The sequence below is a fragment of the Pholis gunnellus genome (assembly GCF_910591455.1).
Source record: "Pholis gunnellus genome assembly, chromosome: 19".
Taxonomy (NCBI): Eukaryota; Metazoa; Chordata; class Actinopteri; order Perciformes; family Pholidae; genus Pholis; species Pholis gunnellus.
In genome coordinates, this window is record NC_136546.1 from 10,766,452 (window position 1) to 10,776,770 (window position 10,319).

General features: G+C 40.0%; 1 protein-coding gene across 2 annotated transcripts; it reads right to left on the reverse strand.

The window, feature by feature from the left end:
• Positions 1-2,643: 2,643 nt before the first annotated feature.
• On the reverse strand, positions 2,644-10,217 carry nrbp1 (nuclear receptor binding protein 1). Of its 2 annotated transcripts, none has more exons than XM_079179757.1 (18): positions 9,678-10,217; positions 9,182-9,440; positions 8,967-9,089; positions 8,313-8,414; positions 8,123-8,212; positions 7,933-7,973; positions 7,623-7,717; positions 7,425-7,508; positions 7,218-7,276; positions 6,977-7,075; positions 6,755-6,887; positions 5,989-6,079; positions 5,815-5,865; positions 5,420-5,555; positions 4,959-5,012; positions 4,791-4,854; positions 4,408-4,463; positions 2,644-4,314 (listed from the first exon to the last, which is right to left on the reverse strand). In XM_079179757.1, exons 2-18 carry the CDS (start codon positions 9,410-9,412, stop codon positions 4,219-4,221), a joined length of 1,605 nt encoding a protein of 534 aa, XP_079035883.1. In that variant the 5' UTR covers positions 9,413-9,440; positions 9,678-10,217; the 3' UTR covers positions 2,644-4,218. The 2 variants fall into 2 exon arrangements, with proteins under 2 accessions (XP_079035883.1, XP_079035882.1); XM_079179756.1 differs by having other exon boundaries at positions 5,989-6,082.
• Between the last annotated feature and the right edge of the window lie 102 nt (positions 10,218-10,319).

The following is a 10,319-nucleotide window of genomic DNA, read 5'->3' on the forward strand; positions in this document are numbered from 1 at the left end:
ACACGTTTAAAAGTAACGATAAAAAAAGAACCGATAACATATCAGCTTATCGATACTCCAGCCTTTAATAATTTAGCACTGGTGCTCATTCCGGGTTTTGTTACCCATCCCCACACAACAACAACAACCGTGTTGTTAAAATCTGATATTGTGACAGCCCTTAGTTATGACTTACAGGGTCTTTTTATTTCGGCTACGGCTACGTTTTTTGTATTCTCTGTTACTGGCGGGAATGGGCTTCCATAAATAAGCCTTTTTCCCAGCAGACAGTTTGACTCGTCATGCGCCCACAATAATGTCAATACCTGTGCTCTTTGTTCAGTGACGAGTCAAAATGTCTTTTGTTCAAAACACCCTGAAATTATTAAGATATCATGCTGCGACAGATTTAGGTCAAACTTGTTCAGAACTACTCAATGAACGTCTCAATATGAATATGGAGACATGATAAATGATAATATTGAATTAACCCCAAAACCTAGTTGTGTTTATGAGCTTTTTTAATTTTGGGGACAAAATAAACCTTTATTTGATAAAATACAAACATAAGGTCCAAACAATATTCTATTTACAAACATAAAAACATGAATTTAAATATTAACTGACATCAACAAAATGCTAAATATTTAAGGAAAGTATGTCTGTGCCTGTAAATAATGGATTATAATGATTATTTGAATTGTGCTGAAATTAAGATCAAATTAAGTTTAAAATCTAAAATGTGTTTTGGAATGAGACCCTTCAGAGTTGCAGACGTTTACATTTAACGGGTGTTTGTATGTGAAGCTTCGTGGCAGCAATCCGGTATTGAGGACAATGTGCAGTGATGTTTAATTGTTGGAGACGGACGACGCGGTAACAGAAGCTCACACTCGGCAGCAATTATCACGCTTTGTTTGGCAGCTCTCGGCTCCACGATGGCAAACCTCTGGAAAAGAGAGAAAGTGTGACAACAATGTAATGTTTGCCAGAATTAGACTCTTAACGGGTTGAAGGGGAGTTGTGCATAACGAGGAACGGTGTTGACCAAACATGGTTCATGAATTTAATTACTGTGCCTATATACATTACTTTCAAACTGGGAAGTAAAACACAAAGTTAATGTGAAAAGTAATGTGTTTGAATTGAAGTGCTATGTACTGTTTTTGTAGATTGTTTTTTTGTTTTTACTCACATTGTACAGAATTGAAAAAGACCCACGCAGCTGAAAAACACTCATGAACTGGATGTCGCCATTTTGGTAGCTTTTTATTTAGAGTGTGTTTCTAGGGTGTTTTATATCAAAACTATTTTTTAGTCTTGCTGTACCTTTATTATACTGCTGTAATTTTGTACGGCAATGTGTTTGTCAGCATGAAATGTGTTTTATTCAACTGTTATTTGAGCACACATTGTGACTTTACGTATGTACATGAATTTACTTGTACAAGGGCTACAGTTTCTTAAAACTTTGAACAAATGATGAAATCAAACAGTGATGCTCGGAGGGCAGAGCTCATGCTCCCGATACTCCAGGATGGGTTTTTTTGTATAAATAATTCAAACAATTGAATTTTGTCTCAATTGGTTTCTGTGTTTAAGCCTTTTATTGACATACTATACTATGACCTTTTTATGGCACACTGTACGATGACGTTTTATGACATACGTGCTACACTTTGAAATTCATATTACTTTTATCGGTATGCTATACTAGGATATTGTTGCACACATAGGATATGACTTTTTAATTACTTTTTCAACATACTTTATTTGACTTTTTTATGACGTATTAATATGCAATGCTCTGGTGACTTTTTTTCAACACCGATTTTTTTGCAACATACTAGAAATTAACTTTTTTATGACTTCACTTTTTTTGACTACTATGATTAGGATTTGTTTCGACATGACGTGTGACTTTTTAATAACTTCTTTCAACATTTTTCGACTATACTTTGACTTTTGTCAACATATTCTACTTTGACCTTTTTCAACGTCCGTTACCAGAACTTTATGACTTTTGCTGACATTGGAAATAATGAATTTTTTCAATATGCTATACTATGACTTATTTTTACTTTTGACAAAATTACTACACTATTATTTTTTTACATAGGATAGGATGACAAAAAAAAACCTATACTAAGAATTTGTATGACTTTTAGAAATACTATATTTTGGCTTATTAATGACTTTTCTTCACTTCTTAGGACTTTTTTGCAGGCTTTTTCAACCTACTATCCAAAGATTTTTAATTTTTACATTTTATACAATTACTTTTTTCGTGTTACTATACTTTTATTTTTTCGACATGTTATACCACAACTTTCTGACATACTATTAGTGTCCTTTTAAAATATTTTGAGACATACTAGACGAGATTTGTATGACTTTTTAAGACATGCTGTTATTGGCCTTTTCTGAATTTATTCCGACATACACCAGGACTTTTTCCGACATATAATATTAGGGCTTTTGTTTTTTATGACTTTTTCCAACATACTATCGCTTTTTAAAAGAATTTTCGACATACTATTTTTACATAGGATAGTATCCAACTTTTTATGACTTTTGCCGACATCGGAAATAAGACATTCTTCTTCAGTCTTTAATCTTCTTCCACTTTCCTTGATCATGAAAATTGACACCAAACTAAAAAGCTGAAGTGTAAATATTTATTTCAGGAAGTGAAAAAGAAGGTAAATGCATCGCAGAAACAGAGCACTGGTTCCAGCCTACAGTGAACAAGATGGTTACAAGCATGCCAGGCAGTTCCACACTTGTATCTCGAAGTATCTACAGACCTGTCAAAAAAAGTAGTGTCACAGCATAGAGTAGACTCCATCGCTGACATTCTGAACGATGCCATATCCAATTTATCTAAGTAAAGCAGCCAGAGGCCACAGGACATTTCCAAAAGGATATAAAAGTGTACAGCAGTGCAAACTAACAGAGTTCCCCAAACAGGTAACATAGAAGGGGAACATGAGCCAATATCTATATGACGGGGGGGGCAAAGCTTTAGCTCTGGTGTCACGCAGAATTTCTCAGCCATGAAGAAAACAAATGATTCAGAGTCACACGACCACAACTTCCTCTGCATGATCACATAACTTTCACCATCGATGTGAAAATGAGACTGGAACAAACACCAGAAGCGAGCTTGCTGCGTGCATCAGTTTCCATCGAGGCGTAGCAAAGCACACATGCACTCACTAAACCTCTTGAAAACCAGATCGTGTGCTGAAACGCAAAACCATCTTCACATGAATCTAACCAACCTCTCCTGTGTAAAATGTCCCCTGAAGACAACGTATTATTAATCTGGACCTAATCGACTAGCGCTGCAGTGAGCTGCTGGGATACAGAAGCTACAGTCGTAGTTGGACCACAGTCGAGTGATGACTTCCTCTTTTCGTAGCAAAATAACGGTTTAAAGAAAGCAAATGAAAGCATACCCACCGGCCTTAGTGCTGGAAGTGAATGACAGTACTCACAAGAAAAATACACAAATAAATAGTTAGATTTCTATATATTTTAGCTACAGCTCTTCAAATTGTGTTGCGGCCGCATATTTCATGACTACTTTGTATAATTACAGGATTTTGAAGGAAAAGTGACGTCGCATCCGTTGCATTAACCAGCGTGACGCATTCGAGAGTCTTCGAAAACCGATACAAGGTCGGAAGATGCCTCAGTCGCTGCTGAAGAGAACGTTTAAAGGACCAGACAAGACTTTACCTCACGACACCATAATACATACACTTCAGTATGCCGGGACAAAGATTCTTCTTTTTCTATACAGACAACTATTGAACAGTTTTAAGTAAAAATATTTAAAATACAGTTTTAATACTGACTTAAGGGAACTACTGCTGTCATCCGGTCTAATGGAGCTTACCTCTTTCTTCACTCAAAGAAATAAGTCCCAGAAAAGTGAAAACATGTATTTTCCTTTAAGTTGCGACTTGGATTTCTTCTTTTAAAAGAGAAGCAGATGGCTGTATTGGGTGGGAGAAGAAAAAAAAAAAAAATAATAAGTAAAGATTGACAGCGACAACCACTTAGTGGCAGCTTTTCCCACCAGGAGATACGACAGGCTGCAGGATGTGCAACCAGACCAAAGGCTTCCTCCTCGGTCCTCACAAAGCTGTTCTGCAACACAGAGGTGGAGCAGAAAGATAGTCCTGTTGTGGAGGACGAGGAGGGCTGACAGAAGGCCGAGAGAGTCCTCCGCTACGAGGAGACAGTCACCGGATTGAGGGACCCATTCCGGCTGTAGAACTTTGAAAAGGCCTCTTCAAGAACGGATGCGAGTCGTGGCTGATCGCCCTGAAATGTAGAGACGGGGAGGTTAAAACGGACGTCTCAGAGGTTGTGGTGACTAATGGCTTCAGCAGCGTAATGATGATGAACTCCACTTACCTCACTGATGAATCCCAGCTGGACAAGCTCCACAGCCAGCTCCTGCACGTTCTCATCTGAACACAAACACAAGGCGGTCACGATCATACATGGTGGCAGGACGGACGCCTCGTGGCACATGTTAAGAACAACATCGTGCCAGTATTATCAATTATCAAATGATGTGCCTTTAAAGTATTTAAGTGTCTTACTGAAGAGATTAAAGGTGCAGTGTGGAAGTCTGACCATTAGTGTTGCATTTGTTTTCTCTGTGTATTTGTATTTGTTGTTGTTCATCTCTCTCTCCCACTAAAGGCTGGTGATCACGTGATGATTAGAACGGAGTATTGGATAGTAGAATGTAAATGAATGTGTGCATATAGCAAGATAGCGAAGATACTCACTTGGTAACAAATCACAGCTTAAGTGCCTGTTCAGTTTATCCTCAAGTTTCAACAACAAGGTCAGCTGGAAGGAGAATAAATTAAGGTATTTATGGAACAACAGAGAGCACTTTCATGGTTACTGAAAGCAGAAACATTAGTTCATCACTCATCAGACTGGAAGCTTACATGATGCTTGGTTCCCTCATCAACAGGCTCAATATTGCACTGCATCTGAAGGACCTGTGAAGGAAAAGTGCTTAATATATTTGACACACTGACGCGCAGAATATGAACAGAAAATGATGAGGTGGAACACACACATGAAGAACTAAATGCAAATCCCCAAACCCAACGGATTACATCATTTGACACTAGAAAAATGTTCTTTTGGTGTTTAATTCTACAAACATCTCATTAAGATGCACACAATGCGCACCGTTACCTCAGAATTTTTGTCTTCACGTATATACTGCATGCAAATCTTCTTTTTTTTAAATAAAACACTGGCAAAAATAAAACCCATTTTATTCAATAAATAATAGATATATCGAAGTAATAATCAACAAATTATTAAATGATCAAAAGTTGCAAAATAGTTGCAACCCTAGCTAACGTATTTTTGTGCCCATCAGCATGGCACTTCTTACCTTCCTGGTCTCGAGTTCTGCAGGTTCAGGAGTCGGGCTCTTCACTGAGGGGGGCACTATGGGCGACTTCACGGTCTCCTGCTGAGGTTGTTGTGGAGAGGGAACGCCAAACGCAGTCAGAGGATAAATCCCATTCCTATTACGCCAACGGAAAAGAGAAGACACCGTCAAGATCATTGAAAATGATTTCATGATGTGCAGTCCAGGAAGGGTTTGCTCACCATACATGTCTATTATAATGTACACATGAGGCTCTACTTCAGGCTTTGCTCTTATTTAAATAATACGACAACATTTACTAATTTTTGTCCTCAGTCTGTGTCAGTAAAGAGTGAGCAACTCTCATTTCCTCACATAGTCTTACTTGTAGATCGAGGCATCCAAGTCAGACTTACCTCACATCTTCCAGGAACTTGTCCAGCTCAAGGGCAGGAAACTGAGACAGCCTGAAGCAGAAGAAAAAAACACATTACTTATTCTGAATATTCAGCCAATCAGGACCTCAGTGTGGCAAAACCTTCATTCAATTAAAAAGTAAAAAGCAGTTTTGTGGTTTTACTCAGACTTACTTCATCTGAACTCCGTCCTTAACCTCAACAATCACCAAGTTGGGGTCCATGTTCTTTGTCATCTCTTCTAAAGCATTTTCTGGAATCATATCTACTGACAAACACAGAAGACTAATCAGATACGAACATTCACCCATGAAGTTGTTTTTCCATTTAATAATCGTGAATGTCCGTAGTGGGTTAAATTATTTGCATCACGGCTTCGTTTAACTTCCTTACAATAGCTCTAAGCAGCTTATAATATATCATTAAAACTTCTAATGCAAAGACTTTTTTTTAATCAAAGCAAATATTCAATTAAAAATACAATCATTTATTTTCCTAAAATGTGAATTGTGTATTTTTGATATGGGCATGTCAAGCGTAACGTACTCTTTGATGATCACTGAACCATTCGATGGTTTTGATGAGTTTTAATCTATTTCAACAACTCAAAGTTGCATTTCCTGCAATATAAAGCCTTCAATCACGGCCAATAAAGATGCACTTTCACCATAAAGCTCAGTTTACACCGCACTATATATATCACAGAGACTGTGGTGGGTGGACGTCGGTTGCATGCTCCCCTGGAGGACAGTTCTGTACATTTTAAAGTTAAACTCATCCATATGAGGGCAAAGTTAAGAGAGTAGATCTATAAAGAACTTGGTGCACACATTGGTTGTAGCGATATGGACGGTGATGACATGGCAAAAAAGTCACACCCACGGAGCATGGACGTGGGAAAATCCAACTGATAAAAGGTTTTGTGTGCACTTTGACTCACGTTGGTGGCTGACGATGCAGTGCGCAGCCAGCAGCTTGAGTAAGGGCACCTCAAACAAGGCCTGGTGAAACAGCAGCTCCTTCGCTGTGGGTCGCTTACTGGGGTCGACCTCCAGACACTTCTGGATGAATTCCTGAGAAAGCACGAGGTAAAAAAAACTTACGGTTATGGATTTATCTTCCAAACAGACTTCCAATGCTTGCGTCTCCCTCACTCACTAACCCGTTGCAGTGGGTCCTCTAGGAACTGGATGGCACTGTTTATGGCTTCTTGTGACACATAAGACGAATCTCCATTACTCTGGATTTCCAACACAGCCATCTGAGGAAGACATCGGACAAAGTAGGGTGTTGATTGGACATTTTATAATGCAGCACAATACCAATCAAGCACATCTCCCATAAAAGAAGGAGCGGTTATGTTTGTCACTGACTGCTCAGAGCAGAACAAGGTAACCTCTCACCTCTAAGGCGCACATTCCAAAGGAATAGATATCCACCGCTGTGGTGACATTGGCAACAGCTGAAAGCAGAGATAAGCTGATCAATATCTAGAAACGCTACCGTGCATCACAAAGATCTGACACAAATTACAGGATCTTTTTTTAAATGAGTTAGTGAGTGAGAGCGAGCGAGAGCGAGAGAGAGAGACTTTAATGACAAGATCGTACCTCCATATTCCGGAGCAAAGAAATGAAGGCTCTTCTGCTCTTCCCTGCAGGTTTTCACATGGTTATTGATGGTGTCTGGAGCAACTGAAATAGAGTGGAAAAGCCTTAATAATAACAAAGTTAATATAAAAATAACATTTGTCAAAAGAGGGACGTAACAGTGTCTTTCCTCTGTCCCGATCGTTAAATGAGGTCTACCTGAGCCGATCTTGATGAGGCCGTTGTGCTGGATGAAGATGGTGTCACAGGTTAAGTTGCCGTGAATGATGGCAGGTTCACATGAGTGCAGGTAGCTGGAGACAAGAGAACAAGGGTAACGTTAATACAACATCCGCTACCACACCACGGAACAAATAACGGTTTGGTTTGCATTTGGTGAATTCTAAAATGTTTTGATTGCCGGCAATTGTAGTACTTTACATTTGGACTCTTGAGTTGTGCCAAAGCTCTATACGACAATTTATTCTTTAAAACTAAGTAGCTCACACAAAGTTTTTGTTCTCCTTACCTAAGAGCAGAGAGTATTTGTGTGCACCAGCGCTTCCAGGCCTGTCAGAAAATAAAAGTAAATACAAAGAAAACGTAACACAGTAGATAGAGGTTACGTTTTTTTTATCAACTGTTCTTGACTTGTCAGCGTCATTTCGTAGTAACTTCATTTTAAAGTAATCTGTTGAATTACAGCGGAGCTTACACACCTTTTCATTCATGGTCTTGTGGTTTTTCTTCGTCTTTTTCAAAAACTGTTTGAGACTTCCTGAGGACATGTACTCCGTGATGAATATCACCTGCAGACAAAACAAATGCAAACAGATCAACATAAAAGCCATTACACTCGCACTTTCTACAGGATTTGATGAAACATCTATTTTTGTAACGATCTCCCACCCTCGCTCTGTTCTCCTTCACATCCGCCCAGTACTTGTGGAACTTCACAATGTTCAAATGATCCAGCTGGATCAGATTGTCAAAAACCGCTTTGACTTTTTCCTGTGGGGAAAAAAACAAACGGACAACATTCAATTCACATTTAAATGCAGACATAATGTAAATATGTTAACAGTAACATACAACCGAATGTTGCATTTTCCATCTATGCTGGGCTTCTATTGGTCAACAATGATTAGAATGGGAAAATAGAAACTTTAAATACCAAATAAATTACAAAAACTGGAGCCTTGAATCTGACTTATTCTGGTCTGCTTACTCCCTCTCCTTCAAATGTATAAAACTTGTTTCTGTAACTACTCAGGTACAGTGTGTACTTTGCTACGGTGCTGGCAGCAACATGTCTGACCACTTACATAAGGACCTTAAAGCCAAAGGGGGGGAATTAAAACCAGAACGCTTCTACGTTGTTATTGAGATCACCGTAAAGAATGCAACCTAACACAAAAAACACACAAAACTTAAAACCTTGTCAAAACATTTCATTCCTTGCAGGTATAAACCCTGGTCCTCTTGCCTACATAATCATTACGATACATGTTTCATTCACACAACTGCTTCAGACACAAATAGCTCCATCAGCGTTGCACCTACCTCCTGTAGTTTGAAATTCTTCCTTTCAGAAAACATGACCTCATTCCACACCACCTCAACTCCTTCCTCGGTGTCCATGGCCAAGTAAGCATTATCGATCCCAGGGACGTTGCGCTGATTCACCTTCAGGAAGACAACAAAAACAATGCATCAGGCTTTCTTTAATTATACATTAGTGAGGGTAAACTTGACCCGTCTGCAGACATATCCTGTACCTCTTCTCTGCGTTTCTGCCAGCGTCCGCACGGGCTTTCCTCCAAGATCTCCGACTCATCCTCACTCTCCTCTTCCTCATCCTCTGTGGCAGCAGTAGCTGGAGGCTGGGTCACCATGGACACAGGGGGGGACACGGACGACACCGTCTGACCCGTGGGTGCAGCTGCGATGGACTCTGCCTTCACTTCCTGGGTAGTGTCTGAGGCCTGCTTGTTCTCTCCCTCAGACATCTTCTTGGTCGTCAGGCCCAACAGCCAGCTGCCAAAACACAATAACATCATAGTTCACGTCGCTGCCTGTTGAGGGTGTGAAATACACAACGCGCTACGTAAACTAGCTTGACAGCAATGGTATGAACTTGGGGTGTATAGCTGGCTAACACAGTTGCAGAAGTTGCAAAGCCGTTGACACTTTGCAAAAGTTAACGTTAGCTTCACTTCATTGGCTACAGGAAAGGCCACAATAAACACAAACATGAGTAGAAGTAACACATACGTTTTAGACACGGGAGATGTGACGATGCCAGCTCCAGTTTAGCAGACTTCCCACCGCAGAAGACCAGTCCCAGCTCCGTGTTGTGTTAGCTTTGTTAGCTGAAAAGCATCCGTTTCTCAGCAGAGTTGCAGCTAGCTCTGTGACGCTGCTAGCTCCTTAGCTTAAGGTGCGTTGCTAACTTAATGTAACACCGTCCACAGTCGTTGCTTCCTTCACTTCAACGTTGCTCGATGTCTTATTTAGGCAGCCAGCTGACTAGCTGGCTAGTTTAGCTGCTAGCTAGCGACAGTTTTCGCAGCTTCTCAAGACTTCAGCTAATGTGTGCTCTGAGAATTAGCCCCTGCTAATGTGAGAGTAACGTTTAAACTACGCACTATTACACTAACAGCGCCGGGTCCTAGACGCGTTCACCGGATAACAACATCGTAACAGTTCACAGGTACTTGACAGAAGAAACAAAGAGAGGTTAATGATATCATTAACTTTGTGTCCTCGAACCACAACGGCTGGATGACTTAAAGGCTAGCTTGACATGTAGCCAAATATGATGGCGACAACTGGCAGATGCACACTGCACGAAGAGCTCTGTGAGTCAAGTAGGGTTGCCAAATACAGTTTGTCCCATCCCCCTTCTGCAATGTT